Source organism: Oncorhynchus kisutch, linkage group LG12 (assembly GCF_002021735.2).
Source record: "Oncorhynchus kisutch isolate 150728-3 linkage group LG12, Okis_V2, whole genome shotgun sequence".
Lineage (NCBI taxonomy): Eukaryota > Metazoa > Chordata > Actinopteri > Salmoniformes > Salmonidae > Oncorhynchus > Oncorhynchus kisutch.
In genome coordinates, this window is record NC_034185.2 from 48806304 (window position 1) to 48825894 (window position 19591).

Below are 19591 nucleotides of genomic sequence, written 5' to 3' on the forward strand. Positions count from 1 at the left end.
GTGTGCAGTAAACTCTAATGAATTTGTCCCCTGCAGCAGAGGTAACTCTGGGTCTTCCTTTTATTTTCCAAGTTTAATCCCACGTTGTAACATAACAAAATTTAGAAAAAGTCCAAGGGTGTGAATACTTTCTGAAGGCACTGTATGTTGCAATAGCATAGCCTGAGTAGCTACTTAAAATGCCTGTATCATGCTTATGTTTGTAATAGCCTACTGGCACAACAGACATTTGTTGTACATGTCGATCATGTATTTTGTCATTTAAGTTTATAGGCTACACCCGACACAGACGTCTGTCTCACAGTGTGTTGAAACATTGGTGATTTAGCTATACAGCAATAAATGCCAATCTGCTCTTTGAATAGATTCTCCAGAGACATATCTTTAAGCTATGTCCCTGTCTGTCAAACCTATCCATAATATGCTTTGAGAATGTCACTCATTTTTTTAATATTCTGTTTCTCTGGTACAGAGAGCCCTGGCTGAATTTATCTTCCATTGATCTATTAAGCAAATTGTTTTAAAAGGTAATTTACAGATTTCACGAGTGCAGTGTCAGTGCTATGATGGGATTAAAATCCACACTGAAGCGTTTGGTATACATTGTTGTCTTCAGGAAGGCAGTGAGTTGCTGCGCAACAGCTTTTTCAAAAGAAATTGAGAGGAATGGGAGATTTGATATAGGCCGATAGCCCCTGAAAAAAAACTAATGAATCACACAAAATGTTTAGGCCTAATTGAATAGGTTAAATTGTCCGATATATAATCTGTTGATGTTTTCTCCTGTCAAAAAGCCTGTTTAATGTTGATCTAACAGCAAGGCTAAGCACCTGGCCCTGTGCCATGATAAACACAAGTAGCACGCATTGCAACTGGGATGTTATGAGAAGTTGATGAGTTGCTCACTCCCTCACTCATCCATTGTTCTTCCTTTCTTGTTTTTATTTTGCGTTCATTTGCCAAAGCATAGTATAGCCGATTAAAATGTTGTCGCCAAACAGGCTGACTTCCATGACTCCAGGTAGCTGTCAAGTAGCCTTTGAGTTCATAATGAAAAAGGACTTGCAAATAGGCTATGACGCATTTGACGCTACGAAAATTGATAAACTATACACGCCTACTATTGAAGTTGCGGATACAAGCTATTTACACTATATGCAAATGTAATTGCAACCAAATACACTTATCGGAATGTAAAAAGCTTATGAAGCTCCCATTAAAAATTTACTAAGTCATAAAACATGTCATGTTCATAAATATCAGACTAAGAAATGATGCCTATTTAGATACACAACACATGAATGGATTTTAAACCAGTGCTGAACTCTTGATTCTAAATTGGCCGAAAGTTTGCAATATTATTATAGGTTGGTAGCACTTCAAGCTGCATAGTATCACAGAATATATGGCTCTGTTAATAACACGGTAGAACACTGAATTGGAACCTCGGGTTCTAGCTGGGATCCTTTTTTATGTTATTTGTATAGAAGGGTTACAAGTTATTGTTGCTGACAGTGAAAACATCAATAGGCTTCCCCTGTTACCCCACTACTCTTCTGGGAATGCTTTCCACTAGATGTTGGAACCTTGCTGCAGGGACTTGATTCCATTCATCCACAAGAGCATTAGTGAGGTCGGGCACTGATTTTGGACTGGCTCGCAGTCGTCGTTCCAATTCATCCTAAAAGTGTCGATGGAGTTGAGGTCAGGTCTTTGTGCAGGCCAGTCAAGTTCTTCCATACCGATTACGAAAAACATGGGCATTGTCATGCTGAAACAGTAAAGAGCTTTCCCCAAACGGTTTCCACAAAGTTGGAAGCACAGAATCGTCTAGAATGTCATTGTATCCTGTAACGGGGCGGTAGGGTAGCCTAGTGGTTAGAGCGTTGGACTAGTAACTGGACTAGTAACTGGAAGGTTGCAAGTTCAAACCCCTGAGCTGACAAGGTACAAATCTGTCATTCTGCCCCTGAACAGGCAGTTAACCCACTGTTCCTAGGCCATCATTGAAAATAAGAATTTGTTCTTAACTGACTTGCCTAGTTAAATAAAGGTAAAAAAAAAATATAAAATAAAAAACGTTAAGATTTCCCTTCTCTGGAACTAAGGGGCCTAGCCCGAACCATGAAAAACGGTCCAGACTGTTATTCCTCCTCCACCAAGCATTACAGTTGGAAATATGCATTGGGGCAGGCAGCGTTCTCCTGGCATCCTACAAACCCACTCCAGTCAACGCTTGACATTGTGCATGGTGATCTTAGGCTTGTGTGCGGCTGCACGCCCATGGAAACCCATTTCAAGCAATTTGGAACTTGGTAGTGATTGTTGCAACCGATGACAGATGATTTTTACTCACTAAGCTTTAGCACTCGATGGTCCCGTTCTGTGAGCTTGTGTGGCCTACCTCTTCGTCGGCTGAGACATTGTTGCTCCTAGATGTTTCTACTTCACAGCACTTACAGTTTACCAGATACATATGGATGACTCAGGAGCTTATAATGTTCTGAACCTGAATGACACTAACTCACCCTTACATTATAATTAAGGAACATGCTTGACAGCAGCACTTCTCTACTTGTGACTGAGCTTGATCAGTCAGATTCCATTAAATTGACACACACCCCAGAAGGATATTCTTTCAAAAGCAACATTACAATTGCCCTTTAATTGTACATTAAATTGAGTATGTCTAAATGGTCTATCTACAGTACATTTGGAATGGAATCAGGATAGAAACAGGATACACCTGAGCTCATTTTCAGGTCTGAATACTTATGTAAATAAGGTCATTCAGTTTTTCATTTTTAATACATTACCAAAAAGGCACCTAGGGAGTGCTTAGGCAAGTGGCCTGCGGGCATACATAACCCGTAGTATTTACTTTCTATGCACTCTAGGTAAGACCTTGACAGACCACCCCCCCTGGTTAAGTAAGTGGGTAGGCAGGCAAGGTAGGAAAGGAGGCTTTGACATTTACTTTATTTGCTGTGGTTCCGTCCAGAACCTTTTCCCCAAATTTACCGTGTGAAGGAGTAAATAAATTCCCAGTAAAAGGTCAATTGAGTTGTGTTGTAGCAGGGTGTTTTCGTTCCCTCTTCCTAGAGGAGTGCGAAACACCAGAGATAAATAACGAAGTGTGCGCCCTCACCGGAACGCACTACAAACACTACAGCCAAAATGGGAGCCACTTACAAAAACTACAAATGCAAGCAAATTAAAAAAAAAAAAACAGCCTGAAACTCTTTCTAAAGACTGTTGACATCTAGCGGAAGCCCTCGGAACTGGAATCGGGGAGGCATTCCTTTTATATTCCCATTTCCAGCCATTGTAATCAGTGGTGAACTGAAAAAAAAGATGGCTGGATTGTCCTCGGTTTTTTTCCTGCCATATCAGTACTGTTATACTCACAGACATCATTCAAACAGTTTAAGAAACTTCAAAGTGTTTTCTATCCAAAGCTACTAATAATATGCATATCCTAGCTTCTGGGCCTGAGTAGAATTTGGGCACGCTTTTCATCTGCACGTGAAAATACCGCCCCCTATCCCATAGAGGTTAAATCGAATATGTCTAAATGGTCTATCTACAGTACATTTGGAATTGAAGCAGGATAGAAGCAGGATACACCTGAGCTCATTTTCAGGTCTGAATACTTATGTAAAGAAGGTATTTCCATTTTTCATTTTAAATACATTTGCAAAAAATGTCAAACCTGTTTTCGCTTTGTCATTATGGGCTATTGTGTGTAAATTGATGAGGAATATTTTTTATTTAATTTAATGTAACATAACAAAATGTGAAAAACGTCAAAGGGTGCGAATACTTTTTTCATGCACTGTATATCTCCATTTCCCTATGTACAATGAATCCATTACATTTGCACACGCCCAAGCTCTTAAAATTATATTCTGCCAAAACTACATTCAAACTGCACATGAATTAGTTAAGCCAATTTAAATTGGTTAATATTTTTGCACTCTGAAAGAGATGTAAATTGCCATTCTGGCCTACCGCTCATATTTTAGTCTGTCTATTTACAAGTTGTGACAAATCAGAGGCTACGATCTGACGTAGGCAAATATTCCAGAAGCAAAAAGTAAGGATGAGGCTGGGACAAGCAGGTTGAGATACTCTTCTGCTGACTTTTTCAACTGTCAAATAGCCTATTTGATGTTAATGTAACGCCCGGCCCTGTGCCATGATAAACACAAGTAGCACGCATAGCAACTGGAATGTTATGAGAAGTTGATGAGTTCACTCACTCACTCACTCACTCATTCACTCATCCATTGTTCTTCCTTTCTTGTTTCATTTTGCGTTGATAGTCGATTAAAAGATTGCAGCCAAACAGGCTGACTTCCATGCCACCAGGTAGCTCTCATGTAGCCTTTGTGATAATAATGAAAAATGGCTTGCTACTGACGCTACGAAAATAGATATACAATAAACGCCTGCTATCGAAGTTGCAGATACATGTAACGTTATATTATGCCTATTTAGATACACAACACATGAATGCATTTTAAACCAATGCTGAACACTCGATTCTGATTGGCCGAAAGGTTGCATTATTACCATATGTTGGTGGCACTTCAAGCTACATAGTATCACAGCATTTATGGCTCTGGTATTAACGTGGTACTACACTGAAATGGAAATCAGAACCTGTGGTTCTAGCTGGGATTTTATCTGACGGTATTTGTATGGAAGGGTTACAAGTTATTGTTGCTGACAGTGAAAACATCAATAGGCTTCCCCCCGTTACCATATTGCTATTTTATTGTTACCCATTATTAAAAGGTTGGCTAGCTATGTGGTTTATTGCATTGAAACCATGATATATTATACTGAGATCTGGGCAAGTCATATTTCCATTGTAACTCTACATTGTTACCATATGTGACATGTAGTGTACTGCTACAGTACCATATAATTACCACTTTAAGCTACTGTAAAGTACTACCACATTTGGTCTTTATCAATTGACTAATGTTTCGAAGTAGAAGTGTGGCGGTGGTTCATGTAAGGCGTGGAAGTGATCAATGAGTATGTTAAACTTTACAATAACTATCATAAATAAGCGATAATAATCTATTAAAATCGGAATGCATATGAATGCATTTCATTATTTGTGAACTTAAAAAAGAAAATGCTGGCATTTATTAGCATTATAACATTACAATTCATGACCACTTATAACATTTATAATCATTTATAAAACATATAGAAGAATTCATAAACAGGTAAGCCTATAACCATAATGGCTTTTTTTTTAAAGCGTTTACAAATAATTCAATATTTTCAGCACCAATTTAAAAATAAAACAATAGCTCTATCTAAATGTTTGTGTGACAGTACATGACATTTTTGGTAAATCATTTGAAAGAGAAAACTTGCATGTAACACGCTACCAGGTGTATGGAGCCTAAATTGTACTTACTAAAAAGAACTGCAGCACACCAGTAATGTTGATGCTTCCAGCAATAGTATGTATCTTATTAAACACTTACGTAAGATATATCAATTTGTTGGAGTTTTTCAGATTTTAAGTAAATTAACCATACCACAATGTTAAATGCTATTGCCCATGCTATGAAACAACCAGTGCATCAATGTGAGAGTGAGTAGGGCTGTTCTGTGTTCATTCAGGTGTAGCCATATATTAAGATTGTTGACTTTGTGAAATAAAAAAAATAAGTCAACTAAATGTTAGGTCCTACTGGCTGTCACCTGGATAAACTGTTGTTCGTTCTAAGTAGTTCTCTGTTGCCCTCTGTTACAGAAATGCCTATACATAACCATCACGCAGGCTGTGAAACCTCAGTAGTGTCAGAGGTTTCATTTCTGCCATACCACGTTACCTAATAATATTTAGGGGAAATATTAGACTTTATTACAAAAGTAACAGAGCCGAGCGATTCCATGGAATCTCTTACCTTATCACAGAGCTCTGCCTTTATAGTTTTAATTCTTTGCATAACATATAGAGTCCCCTTCCTCTATATGTAAATAACTCCCCTTTACCTTTCGCCACCATTATCTTCCAGTCTCATTTTCTGCTTGTTAACGCCCACATCTGACACCTGTCTAGATTATAATTGTGGCGGGGCCCTGGTTATATATGTTTCATCCCTTATATGGCCATTCTGTGTCAGCACTTCAAAATAGACAGTCCAGATACTGCAGATAATGGAAATGTAATCATTGTCATGAGTTTTGCTCCTACATAAACCCCCTTTGGGACTAAAGTCCCACACCAAAAAAAAACACAACTAAACACAGGAAAGGGAGCATCAATCATCAAGCACTGGGGGCAAACTTCCCCCTATCCGTCCTAACGATTGGAACTCCACAAACCTAAGGACAAGACCGGACCAAAGATCTCCATTCATATACAATGGAAAGGAGAAAAAAGATCCAATCTGTACAAATACAAAGCAAAAGCAAACTTAAAATACAACGTAGAAGCATGAGAATGTACTACATAGCCTTGCCTGTAGTACATAGCCAATCCTTTATCATCAAATTTATGAACTCCTGCAGTTTCTAAAACCCAAATTGTTTTACAATTAACTGCAGTGTTTCCCACATCTATCCCACTATCTCCATAGCTATAGAAACATTCATATTTTCCTTTTACAATAGTGAACCTGTCATTATGAGGACCATTTAATTCAGTTCTTATGTCATATGCTGCAAATTCACATTCTCCCAACATAGTGTTCTAATATACTCCTACCCTTAGTGCTGACTAATGCCAACCTGCATTCTTCGTTACACAAAGGAATGTAGTATTTCTTCTAAGTACATTGAACATTTTTCCATTTAACACATTCTTCAAATGATGCAGGTTCAGGTACAATTAACAGATCTGCCAAAGGGGATTTGCTACACAATATACAATTGTCCATCCCATGTTTGGTTGCTGTGTACTGAGTCTACTTATACCAGCCATTTGTTATTGCTTTTCTAAATCTTTGGTCAATATTTGATTCTGGGGTAGTTTCTTCATTGTGGCTACCCCAGTTGGTAACAGATGTCCAGATTTTCTGCATCAATCCACTTTCTTGTGGTTTTGCCATTGCCTTAGTTGGTGTACTAGTCTCTAGTGGGAGGTGATTTTACAATTTCTTCTAGGTTTGTCGCTGTTGCTGTCAAGGCAATTCTACTGTTCTTCATCTGTCCTGGTTTCACGTTCGGTTAGAAAGACAACATAAGGACAGAGAAGTCGATGGTAAGGAAGTTGCCTTCCCATTCTCCTGTCGTTCTTTCTCCGTCCCCTTGGACAGCACCTCTGTCATATGTATCTGCCAGAGTAGGTATGTCAACAGGCATGTCACTCCTCCTCATCCCTGGACATTCAGGAGAGAGTGTCTGTTGGCTGTTGGAAGTTGCTCCTTGATCCGCCTCTCCTTCGGCTTCTTCCTGGCTCCTTCCTGGCACGTCGACCTCCTCTGCTCCCGTTCCCTCTGGATACCCATCTGGTTTATCAGCATCCTCTGTGTCCTCATGGCCATATGGTCGCTCACCGATCCCCTCCGGAACTCTGATACAGTGGTTTAGATGGTACCACGTAGTTCTTCCTTCCACCTGGATGACTGTTGGTGTTGCTAGGACCACATCGTAGGGACCCTCTCGCCTTGGCTAGATCCACTTCCTCCGGAACACTCGGATGTATTCGTGTGGAACTGAAGGCGCGAACCACTGCTTTTAATCAGGGCAAGGTGTCTGGTAACATGACTGAATACAAAGAGTGCAGCTATTCCCTCCGCAAGGCTATCAAACAAGCTAAGCGCCAGTACAGAGACAAAGTAGAATCTCAATTCAACGGCTCAGACATAAGAGGCATGTGGCAGGGACTACAGTCAATCACGGACTACAGGAAGAAACCCAGCCCAGTCACGGACCAGGATGTCTTGCTCCCAGGCAGACTAAATAACTTTTTTGCCCGCTTTGAGGACAATACAGTGCCACTGACACGGCCTGCAACGAAAACATGCGGTCTCTCCTTCACTGCAGCCGAAGTGAGTAAGACATTTAAACGTGTTAACCCTCGCAAGGCTGCAGGCCCAGACGGCATCCCCAGCCGCGCCCTCAGAGCATGCGCAGACCAGCTGGCCGGTGTGTTTACGGACATATTCAACCAATCCCTATACCAGTCTGCTGTTCCCACATGCTTCAAGAGGGCCACCATTGTTCCTGTTCCCAAGAAAGCTAAGGTAACTGAGCTAAACGACTACCGCCCCGTAGCACACATCCGTCATCATGAAGTGCTTTGAGAGACTAGTCAAGGACCATATCACCTCCACCCTACCTGACACCCTTGACCCACTCCAATTTGCTTACCGCCCAAATAGGTCCACAGACGATGCAATCTCAACCACACTGCACACTGCCCTAACCCATCTGGACAAGAGGAATACCTATGTGAGAATGCTGTTCATCGACTACAGCTCGGCATTCAACACCATAGTACCCTCCAAGCTCGTCATCAAGCTCGAGACCCTGGGTATCGACCCTGCCCTGTGCAACTGGGTACTGGACTTCCTGACGGGCCGCCCCCAGGTGGTGAGGGTAGGCAACAACATCTCCTCCCCGCTGATCCTCAACACTGGGGCCCCACAAGGGTGCGTTCTGAGCCCTCTCCTGTACTCCCTGTTCACCCACGACTGCGTGGCCACGCACGCCTCCAACTCAATCATCAAGTTTGCGGACGACACAACAGTGGTAGGCTTGATTACCAACAACGACGAGACGGCCTACAGGGAGGAGGTGAGGGCCCTCGGAGTGTGGTGTCAGGAAAATAACCTCACACTCAACGTCAACAAAACTAAGGAGATGATTGTGGACTTCAGGAAACAGCAGAGGGAACACCCCCCCCATCCACATCGATGGAACAGTAGTGGAGAGGGTAGCAAGTTTTAAGTTCCTCGGCATACACATCACAGACAAACTGAATTGGTCCACTCACACAGACAGCATCGTGAGGTAGGCGCAGCAGCGCCTCTTCAACCTCGGGAGGCTGAAGAAATTCGGCTTGTCACCAAAAGCACTCACAAACTTCTACAGATGCACAATCGAGAGCATCCTGGCGGGCTGTATCACCGCCTGGTATGGCAACTGCACCGCCCTCAACCGTAAGGCTCTCCAGAGGGTAGTGAGGTCTGCACAATGCATCACCGGGGGCAAACTACCTGCCCTCCAGGACACCTACACCACCCGATGCTACAGGAAGGCCATAAAGATCATCAAGGACCTCAACCACCCGAGCCACTGCCTGTTCACCCCGCTGTCATCCAGAAGGCGAGGTCAGTACAGGTGCATCAAAGCTGGGACCGAGAGACTGAAAAACAGCTTCTATCTCAAGGCCATCAGACTGTTAAACAGCCACCACTAACATTGAGTGGCTACTGCCAACACACTGTCAATGACACTGACTCTACTCCAACCACTTTAATCATGGGAATTGATGGGAAATGATGTAAATATATCACTAGCCACTTTAAACAATGCTACCTTATATAATGTTACTTACCCTACATTATTCATCTCATATGCATACGTAGATACTGTACTCTATATCATCGACTGCATCCTTATGTAATACATGTATCACTAGCCACTTTAACTATGCCACTTGGTTTACATACTCATCTCATATGTATATACTGTACTCGATATCATCTACTGTATCTTGCCTATGCTGCTCTGTACCATCACTCATTCATATATCCTTATGTACATATTCTTTATCCCCTTACACTGTGTATAAGACAGTCGTTTTTTTTGGAATTGTTAGTTAGATTACTTGTTCGTTATTACTGCATTGTCGGAACTAGAAGCACAAGCATTTCGCTACACTCGCATTAACATCTGCTAACCATGTGTATGTGACAAATAAATTTGATTTGATTTGATTTTGATGTAGTCCTGGTCCCCTGGGATCATCGGATGTGGAACCTCTGGTCCTGGTTCAGGTTTTTTCCTTCTTTCCGTGAGGTTTTCAAACTCAGAGACTTATGGCCTCTGTTCTATGATTACACCATACACCATCTTATTTCCATCTCTCATCACACTACAAAATGACATTCCAACTGAAGCTGGTGACTTACTTCACTTCAGCTGAGCTGCTTTTAGTTTCTCCACTTTCTCCTTCGGGTTCCTAAGAGAGTGATAGAATAAGACTTGCAAAGCAATGAAAAACACAAAACATAACAGTATTAGCAATGTGGTATGTTATGCATAAGTATATTCATGAAAATCGAAAATCGATGTCTGGGACCATGACAATTCCCACTCTCTCTTCACCTCTTCACCTGCCTCCAGGATACCTGTCTGCTGCACTCCACAAAAATAAAAGCCCTAATGAAGCTTCCTCATGCTTTTGCCCAGTCTTCCCCTTTCGGCCCCAGGTTCCGAGAGGTGTTCCCAAGTCATGTCATTCTCACTTTGTTCCCCATTTCCTGCATTTCGACTGATAGGCACGTCACCTGATATGCAAGTGCATATCCGTAATTAACATTACATTGTCATTCATATGATGCATTAACCAATAAATCAGCTAACTCAACTATGATGCTAAAGTAGCTACCAGACCCAACCCATCTGCATGTCTATAGTGGAATCTAGTCCCTCTCTCTCTCTTTGTTTCCGCTTCCTCTATCGTGGTGTCTTCAAGCCCACCCATTATACATCTGGACCTTACTTCACGTGAGAACTATGCACCCACAGAAGAAAGACATGACGATCTTTACCACAGGTGCTGTAAGGAGTATTGTGTGTGGACCAGACCAACGCTGTCCCAACACCCCCTCCTGGGGTATTTTGATGTACACTCAATCTGCAGAATTCAGCCCATGCCCTTGGTTATCTCTTGCTCCTTATGTGCTGCTTTCACCTGGTCCCTTTACATAAATCCTACAATGTGATTTTTCTGGATTTCTTTCTCATTTTGTCTGTCATAGTTGAAGTGTGCCTATGATGAAAATCACAGGCCTCTCTCATCTTTTTAAGTGGGAGAACTTGCACAATTGGTGGCTGACTAAATACTTTTTTGCCCCACTGTATGTAATGCTTTTGAGTGCGGGGTGCTGTCCTCAGATAATCGCATGGTGTGCTTTCGACGTAAATCCTTTTTTGAAATCTGACAAAGTGGCTGGATTAACAAGAAGTTAAGCTTTTAACTGATGTATAACACCTGTATTTTCATGAATGTTTAAATTGATCTTGAAGAACATCAACCCTCTACTAGCCAGTCAACTCAGAGAAAGAGTCACCACTGTCGATGGACTGCTTCGTCTGGGACAGCAGTTTGAGAAGGACCGAGAATGCCAACAGCAATATGAACAGAGAAAGAAACAGACACCCAAGCCAGACCAACAACTGCCAGAGTCTCCAGCCAAGATACCTCCCATGTTCGGTTGGAGATGTAGCCAAAAGGGACATTCTTCAGCCACATGTCCAAGACCGTATCGAGTAAACCCTTCCAGAAACCACAAATCCCAACAGGCCAACACACCTAACTCTCTTCGCAGGAATGACCATCCTACTCTGGGTGCTTTAACCAGAGCTGAAGCCCCAAGAGTCCATAGACCCATGGACAGGAAGAGCCATCCTGGTCATCCTACACACTGCTCAATGAGAAACTGTGGGAGGTGGTTAAAGGTCCACAATACAACTTGAAGCCGTGGACAGAAGGTCCACTCTATCTGGCTGATGGTGAGGCTAAACGACCACTTGGATGGAGTGAGGGAGAGTTCCACCTGTGTAACCGCTCCTATATGATTCCTTCTGTTATCCTACAAACCAAGAACCTTGCTTTTCCTGTCGTGTTGGGAATTGATTTCATGTACTTCAGTGGTATCCAGATTGATATCTCACACAATTGCTACTGGTTTCCATGCAATCTGAGCAAGAAGCATTTCTTCCAATCAGAAGTTACAAAGTTACATGATTGGGGTTCCAATGTGGCAGTCTTCTCTGCCGTTGCTTCGGTACCACAAACCCTTGATAATCCTTCTGATGATCTCCTTTTACAGGCTGTGAGAAGAGCTCAGCTGGAACAGCCAGAGGAGTTAAGGCTGTTGGAACAGCTGCAGAATAATGCTGATGTATGTACTTCAAAGCTTGGGCGCCCCGGCTCCTGAAGCACAAAATATTCCTTACACAGGAAATGGCGATCAAGCAAAAGCCATATCATTTGTCCCCTTGGACGCTAATCATCCAAAAGGGACTCATTAATGATATGTTAACACAAGATATAATAAACCATTCCTCCTCTCCCTGGGCTGATCCTGTTGTCAGTATCCCTAAAAAAGACCGGTGGTCTTAAATTTTCTGGGGACTATAGGAAGACCAACAATGTTTCCCAGACTGATGCCTATCCTCTTCCCATAATCCACGAGATCCTGAAGTCATTGTCTGGCGCCGTTGTGTTCACTACCCATGACCTCAATAGTGGCTATTGGCAGGTTGAGCTGGACCAGGAAAGCAAGGACAAGACTCTGTTTTCTTTTAAGGTGATGCCTTTTGGATTAAAGAATGCACCTGCCACTTTCCAAAGACTTTGCGTTAGATTGCATTAGGTGAGCTCAAAGGGAAGATCTGTTTTGTCTACCTGGATGATACAATTATCTACTCCCAGAACAGAGAACAACACTTTCAAGATCTTCAAGCAGTGTTGGACAAGCTAAGAGAAGCTGGTCTGACCTTGAATATGAAGAAGAGCAACGTCTGCCAAACCTCCCTGAAGTTCCTTGGGCATATTGTGTCTTTTGATGGCATTCATGTGGATCCTGAAAAAACAAAGGCTGTACAAGACTTCCTTGTGCCAACCACACTCAAGGCCCTTCAACGGTTCCTTGGGATGGCTGGATGGTACCATCGGTTTGTGTCGAACTTCTCCCAGGTGGCAGAACCCCTCAACGCGTTGAAGCGAAAAGGAGCGAAATTCCTATGGACGGCAGAGTGCCAGACCTTCTTTGAAACCCTGAAACGACACCTCGTCACACCTCCTATTTTAGGTCATCCCAACTTTGATTGCCCTTTTGTTGTTTACATTGATGCAAGTGATGTTGGACTTGGTGCTGTCCTTGTCCAACAGACTGGACTTGGCACTGAAGAAGTGCTTGCGTTCGCCAGTCGGACATTGAATGGTGCAGAACGGAACTGCTCCACAACCGAGCAAGAGTGCCTTGCAGTTGTCTGGGCTTTAGAAAAGTGGAGGTACTACCTGGAGGGAAGAAACTTCACTGTGGTCACTGACCATTTCTCCCTTGTGTGGGTGTTCAAGACCAACAAACCAAGCACCAGACTCATCAGATGTGCTCTACGGTTGCAAGTGTTCACCTTTGCAGTAGAATACAGGATTGGAAAATACAACACTGTTCCAGATGCCTTATCCAGAGCTCCTGCTTGTGGTAATGGCGGTCCTCATCTTACATGTGCTACTGTCCTGTCAAGCAGTCGAGACTCACCCAAAACTGACTTTCCCATCTCTGATGAGACCATTTGGAAAGCCCAACAGGATGATACAGGAGGACAGGCTTGTACCAGACTATCCTGGAAGATGGAGAAAAGATGGTCAATCCTACCACAAAGCTGACCATCATTGAAGACAAAGTCTACCGTGTTGTACAACTATCTCACAGAACCCTCTATCAAATGTACATTCCTGAAACTCTACGCCTTCAACTGCTGCAACATTTCCATGAAGACCCATTAGCTGGTCATTTGGGCAGGTTCAAAACCTACAAGCGGTTGCCAGCATTACTGTACTGGCCACATCTGAGCATGGATGTGAAGTCACACATCCGAAACTGTCAGGTTTGTCAAATGTACAAAACAGAAGGTAGAAAGCCTGCTGGCAAGTTGCAGCAAACGGTGGTTACCTGACTTTGGGAAATGTTAGGAGTGGATTTGATGGGTCCATTTCCTAGAAGCTCCAATCAGAATGTGTACATGATTGTTTTTGTTGATTACTATTATAAGTGGGTGGAGCTCTTTCCCTGCGTCAGGCCACAGCAAGGACCGTGTTTAACAGCCTTACGAATGAGTTCCTGACTCGCTGGGGAGTGCCTGACTACATCCTGTCTGATCGAGGTTCCCAATTTGTCTCTGATCTCTTTGAGGAGACCTGCCAAAGATGGAACCTGAGACAGAAGTTGACCACGGCCTATCACCCACAGACCAACCTCACTGATAGAGTAAATCGATCCTTGAAGACAATGATTGCTTCCTATGTAGGCACAAACACTGGGACAAGCACCTTCACGAGTATCGATTTGCCCCGAATTCTACCCTGCAAGAGTCCACTGGAGTCACACCTGCAGAGCTGAACCTAAGTCATCCCCTCCGAGGACCCTTGGATATGGTGCTCCAGACTCTGCATGCTATGACCAGGTAGTCCATCTCCACGACTTGAGAGCTCTTGTCTCAAAGAACATGATCCAGGCTAGACTCAAGCAGAAGATAAATTATGATAAGAACAGACGAGAAATGCATGTTTCAGCTTCGTGATCGGGTGTGGCTTCGCTCTCATCCTTACTCGAAAGCTGAACAATTCTTCTTGGCCAAGCTCGCTCCTAAATGGCAAGGACCGTATAGGATTGTGGAGCAGAACTACCGAGTGGTGAAAGAGGACACAGGGGAAGATATGCGCGTTGTCCATGTCTCACGCCTTAAGGCCTGTTACCCCTTGGCTGAGGAATTGGAGGTGATTGAGGGCCGCAAGGTCCTGGATATCTTTGAAGAGGAAAGTGAGGAGACTTTTCTCGGATTCCCAGACCCAGAAGTCTCACACCTTAAGGCCTGTGACCCCCCAGCTGAGAAGCAAACCGCCAAAAAGTAATTCATATTTTTGTAGAGGAAAGTGAGGAGACCTTTCTCGGTTTCCCCGACCAAGATGTGCCTTCCAGTGCAATGGTCAGCTTTTTCCAGGGGAGGGGGTGTGTGACGGCCCTGAATTTGTCTGAACCGTCTCAGTGCTTCTCCTTCCAATAGGGTGCTTTACCTTTAATTCCCAATTAAATAGCCAGCATCAGCTGTGCAAAAGTGGGGTTGTGATGGAGACGTGAATGAGGATGTGTTCAACCCTCAGTTCCGAAGTTTCTCTATTCTGTTTGTTTTGTTGCCTTTAAACGTGTGTTTTGTAGCCTAATAGAGTTTACCCAGGATCGGATCCACTCTTTGATACTGGGTGTACGCTACACTTGTAGGAACGGACAAACATTGCGTGACTAAGGTCACTTGAGTTCCCTGAACTTCTTTACCGGGCTGGACCCCTATAAATAATAACCTCATGTCAAAACCGTTACAGTACATGTAGGTCGAGTTATCAACAATAAACCTGTCTCTCAGTAAAAACCAACACAGGACTTACGAATCATCTCTCTCTGAGAAACAACCAATACAGGATTTATAACCATCTCTCTGTCTGAGCAACAAACTAACACAGAACATAACAATCAGCTCTCTCTCTCTCAGCAACAACCAACATAGGACATACCAATCAGCTGCTTGGGGGGAATTTCACATACAAACAAAACCACAACACAGAAACTGGGGAATGTAACACACCTACCACAAAACATGCAAACTTACAGTTTGCAATAACAAAACCTAACGCATCCCTAGTTACTAAACCCGTGATAACGCGTCGGCGACCACATTTGCTGAGCCCTTCACATTCTTTATCTGTACATCGTATCCTTGTACAGTCAGAGCCAATCGCATAAGGCAGCAGTAATGATACATTTGCTTCAAAACACCAAAGGATTATGGTCCGTGAAGACCAGTAAAGGCAAGGCACTGGAGCCCGCATGTACTTCAAGGAACTGTAAGGCTAGCAATAAAGCCAGGGTCTCTTGTTCAATGGTGGAGTACCTTGACTGACACGAGTTGAATGCAGAAGAAGAAACTGACAGGCCGATCCCCTTCATCTTCCTCCAAGAGAGCCGCACCCACCCCCACTATACTAGCGTCTACCTCCAAACTTAAAAGGTTTGTCAAAGTTGGGGGCGGCAAGCACTGGCACAATACAAGGTAGTGCTTTATCGGACTCAAAAGCATAGTTACAGTCCTGGGACCACTTAATTGGTACCTTAGGACTAACTGTTGTCTGTTCTAAATAGTTCTCTGTTTTCCCTCTGTTAGTGCAGACATGCCTATACAAAACCATTACGCAAGCTGTGAAACCCCAGGAGTTCCAGTGGTTTCATTTCTACCATATCACATCAACAAAAATATTCAGGTGAACAATCAATTCATGTATTATTTCAGGATCCTATTCTTAAAGCAAAATAATTTATATTGCATTAATCCTATTGATAACATTATTAATAACAATAATAATATTAGGAAATACATGCTTTTATTTGAAATTGAAGTAGGCATATTTAAGGGATTTAACAGCCTACCGAAGTAGTGCTATATGACCAGAAGTATGTGGACACCTGCTCGTCCACTCTTCTGAGAAGGCTTTCCACTAGATGCTGGAACATTGCTGTGGATACTTGCTTCCATTTAGCCACAAGAGCATTAGTGAGGTCGGGCACTTATTTTGGGTGATTAGGATTGGCTCGCAGTCGGCGTTCCAATTAATCCCAAAGGTGTTCGATGGGGTTGTGGTCAGGGCTCTGTGAAGGCCAGTCAAGTTCTTTTACAGCGATCTTGAAAACCATTTCTGTATGGACCTCACTTTGTGCAAATGGGCATTGTCGTGTTGAAACAGGAAAGGGCCTTCCCCAAACGTTTGCCACAAAGTTGGAAGCACAGAATCGTCTAGAATGTCATTGTATGCTGTAGCATAAAGATTTCTCTTCACTAGAACTAAGGGGCCTAGCCCGAACCATGAAAAACAGCCCCATACCAGACGATTATTCCTCCAACTCTAAACTTTACAGTTGGAACTATACATTTGGGCAGGTAGCGGTTTCCAGGCATCCACCAAACCCAGATTCATCTGTCGGACTGCCAGATTGTGAAGTGGGATTCATCACTCCAAGGAATGTGTTTCCACTGCTCCAGAGTCCAATGGAGGCAGGCTTTACACCACTCCAGCCAACCGATGCTTGGCATTGTGCGTTGTATACCCATTTCATGAAGTTCTCTACCTGACGTTGCTTCCAGAAGCAGTTTGGAACTCGGTAGTGAGTGTTGCAACCGATGACAGACGATTCTTACGTGGTACAATTTAGCACTCGGTGGTCCCATTCTGTGAGCTTGTGTGGGTTACCACTTCGTGGCTGAGCCATTGTTGCTCATAGACATTTCCTCTTCACAGTAACAGCACTTACAGTTGACCGGGACAGCTCTAGCAGGGCAGAAATTTGAAGATCTGACTTGCAGGAAACATGGAATCCTATGACGGTGCGACACTGAAAGTGACAGAGCTTTTGAGTACGGGCCAATCTAATGCCATTGTTTGTCTTTGGAGATTGCATGGCTTTGATTATATACACTTGTCAGCAACTGGTGTTGCTGGAATAGCCAAATACACTAATTTGAAGGGGTGTCCAAATACTTTTGGTCATGTACTGTACTGTACATTTACTGGTGGTGGTGGAGCCATTGCAAGAATAAAATCTGAATGGAAGAATTCAAGTTTCCTTTGTCTCATGTTTTATAGTGAGATACAAATAGATTAATATAAAACTATTATTGTTGCACTAAATTATCAGCCCAATGTGTACAGACGTCAATTCAACATCTATTCCACGTTGGTTCCACGTGATTTCATTGAAATGACGTAGAAACAATGTTGATTCAACCAGTGTGTGTCCAGTGTGGAGCCAAATTAATCAAATGTCTTAGACTTAAATGAACTGCTTCAGAAAGATAATTTTGGAATTACATTATAAGCCCATATTTATAAAAGTACTTAGTCGTTCTTTGAAATAACTATCTTGTGACAAACAGGACACTCCCTAGCGTAGATAAGATGTTGGCTATGTTACTATAGGTATGCTATGTTACAAATGCATTAATGACTCAGGAACTTATAATGTTCTGAACATGAATGACACTGACTCACCCCTTACATTGTAATTAAGGAACATGCTTGACAGCTGCACTTCTCTACTTCTGACTGAACTTGACGGGCCAGATTCCATTAAATTGACCTACACACCAAAATAACATTATTTCAAAAACAACATTACGACTGCACATTAATTGTGTATTATAAAACCAGAAAATGTTTGAATATTTCTAAATGGTCGATCTACAATGAGTATACAAAACATTAAGAACACATGCTCTTTCCGTGACAGACAGACCAGGTGAATCCAGATGAAAGCTATGATCCCTAATAAATGTTACTTCCAACAGGAGTAGATGAAGGGGAGGAGAAAGGTTAAAGATGGATTTTTAAGCCTTGAGACAATTGAGACAATTGTTTGGTGTAATCAGTGTTTATCTCCATTTAATCACAATATAAGGCCTAGTTCTCCGGCGTCTTTTTTTTGATAATTTCTTTGCGTTGTTTGTAACTTATTTTGTATATAATGTTGCTTCTACCGTCTCGAATGACTGAAAATAACTTTTGGGCATCAGAACTGCGATTACTCACCAGGGACTGTCAGAAATCCTTTTTTTCCTTTAATTAGTCCGACGTGAATGGTGTACCGCTTCCCCGGGAACAGGCCCAGATCCCTGTAATTTGCGTGAAGATAAGGCAGGGAAAAGGGGCCAGAGAGTGGGCTGCCTTCTGAGAATTCATAGGGGATCGAATAAACCCCCACTTCCTTCCATTCTGCTAACAAATGTGCAATCTTTGGAAAATAAAATCAATGACCTATGCGGAAGATTAAGATTAAACCCCATAGAAAATCTTTGGAGGGAGTTGAAAGTCCGTGTGGCCAGCAACAGCCCCAAAACATCACTGCTCTGCATGGAGGAATGGGCCAAAATACCAGCAACAGTGTGTGAAAACCTTGTCAAGACTTACAGAAAACGTTTGACCTCTGTCATTGCCAACAAAGGGTATATAACAAAGTATTGAGATAAACTGTTGTTATTGACCAAATACTTATTTTCCTCCATCATTTGCAAATAAATTCATTAAAAATCCTACAATGTGATTTGCTCCACTGTACATACCCCAACTGGAAGCCATGGGTTACAGGCAACATCAGCACCTAGTTAAAGGCTAGAGCTGACACTTTCAAGGAACAGGACTCTTACACAGAAATCCCGTTATGCCCTCCGATGAACCATCAAAAGGGCAAAGTGCCAATACAGGACTAAGATTTATTCGTAATACACCGGCTCTGATGCTCGTTGGATGTGGCAGGGCTTGTAAACCATTACAGACTACAAAGGGAAGCACACAGCCGAGAGCTGCCCAGTGACACGAGCCTACCAGACGAGCTAAACTACTTCTGTGCTCGCTTCGAGGCAAATAACACTGAAACATGCTTGAGAGTACCAGCTGTTCTGAAGGACTGTGCCAGGGCAACAACCTCTCCCTTAACGTGATTGTGAACTACAGGAAAAAGAGGACCAAGCACACCCTCATTTCATCGACGGTGCTGTAGCAGAGCAGGTTGAGAGCATCAAGTTCCTTGGTGTCCACATCACCAGCAAACTAACA

General features: G+C 42.8%; 1 protein-coding gene across 1 annotated transcript in view; it reads left to right on the forward strand.

Moving 5' to 3' along the window:
* The first annotated feature begins 14476 nt into the window (after positions 1-14476).
* LOC116376477 (mucin-2-like) overlaps positions 14477-19591 on the forward strand; it is a 55077-nt gene continuing 49962 nt past the window's right edge. Inside the window, exon 1 of the mRNA XM_031836691.1 lies at positions 14477-14844. Within this exon, the coding sequence (XP_031692551.1) occupies positions 14477-14844 (368 nt within the window). The remainder of the gene's footprint in view (positions 14845-19591) is intronic.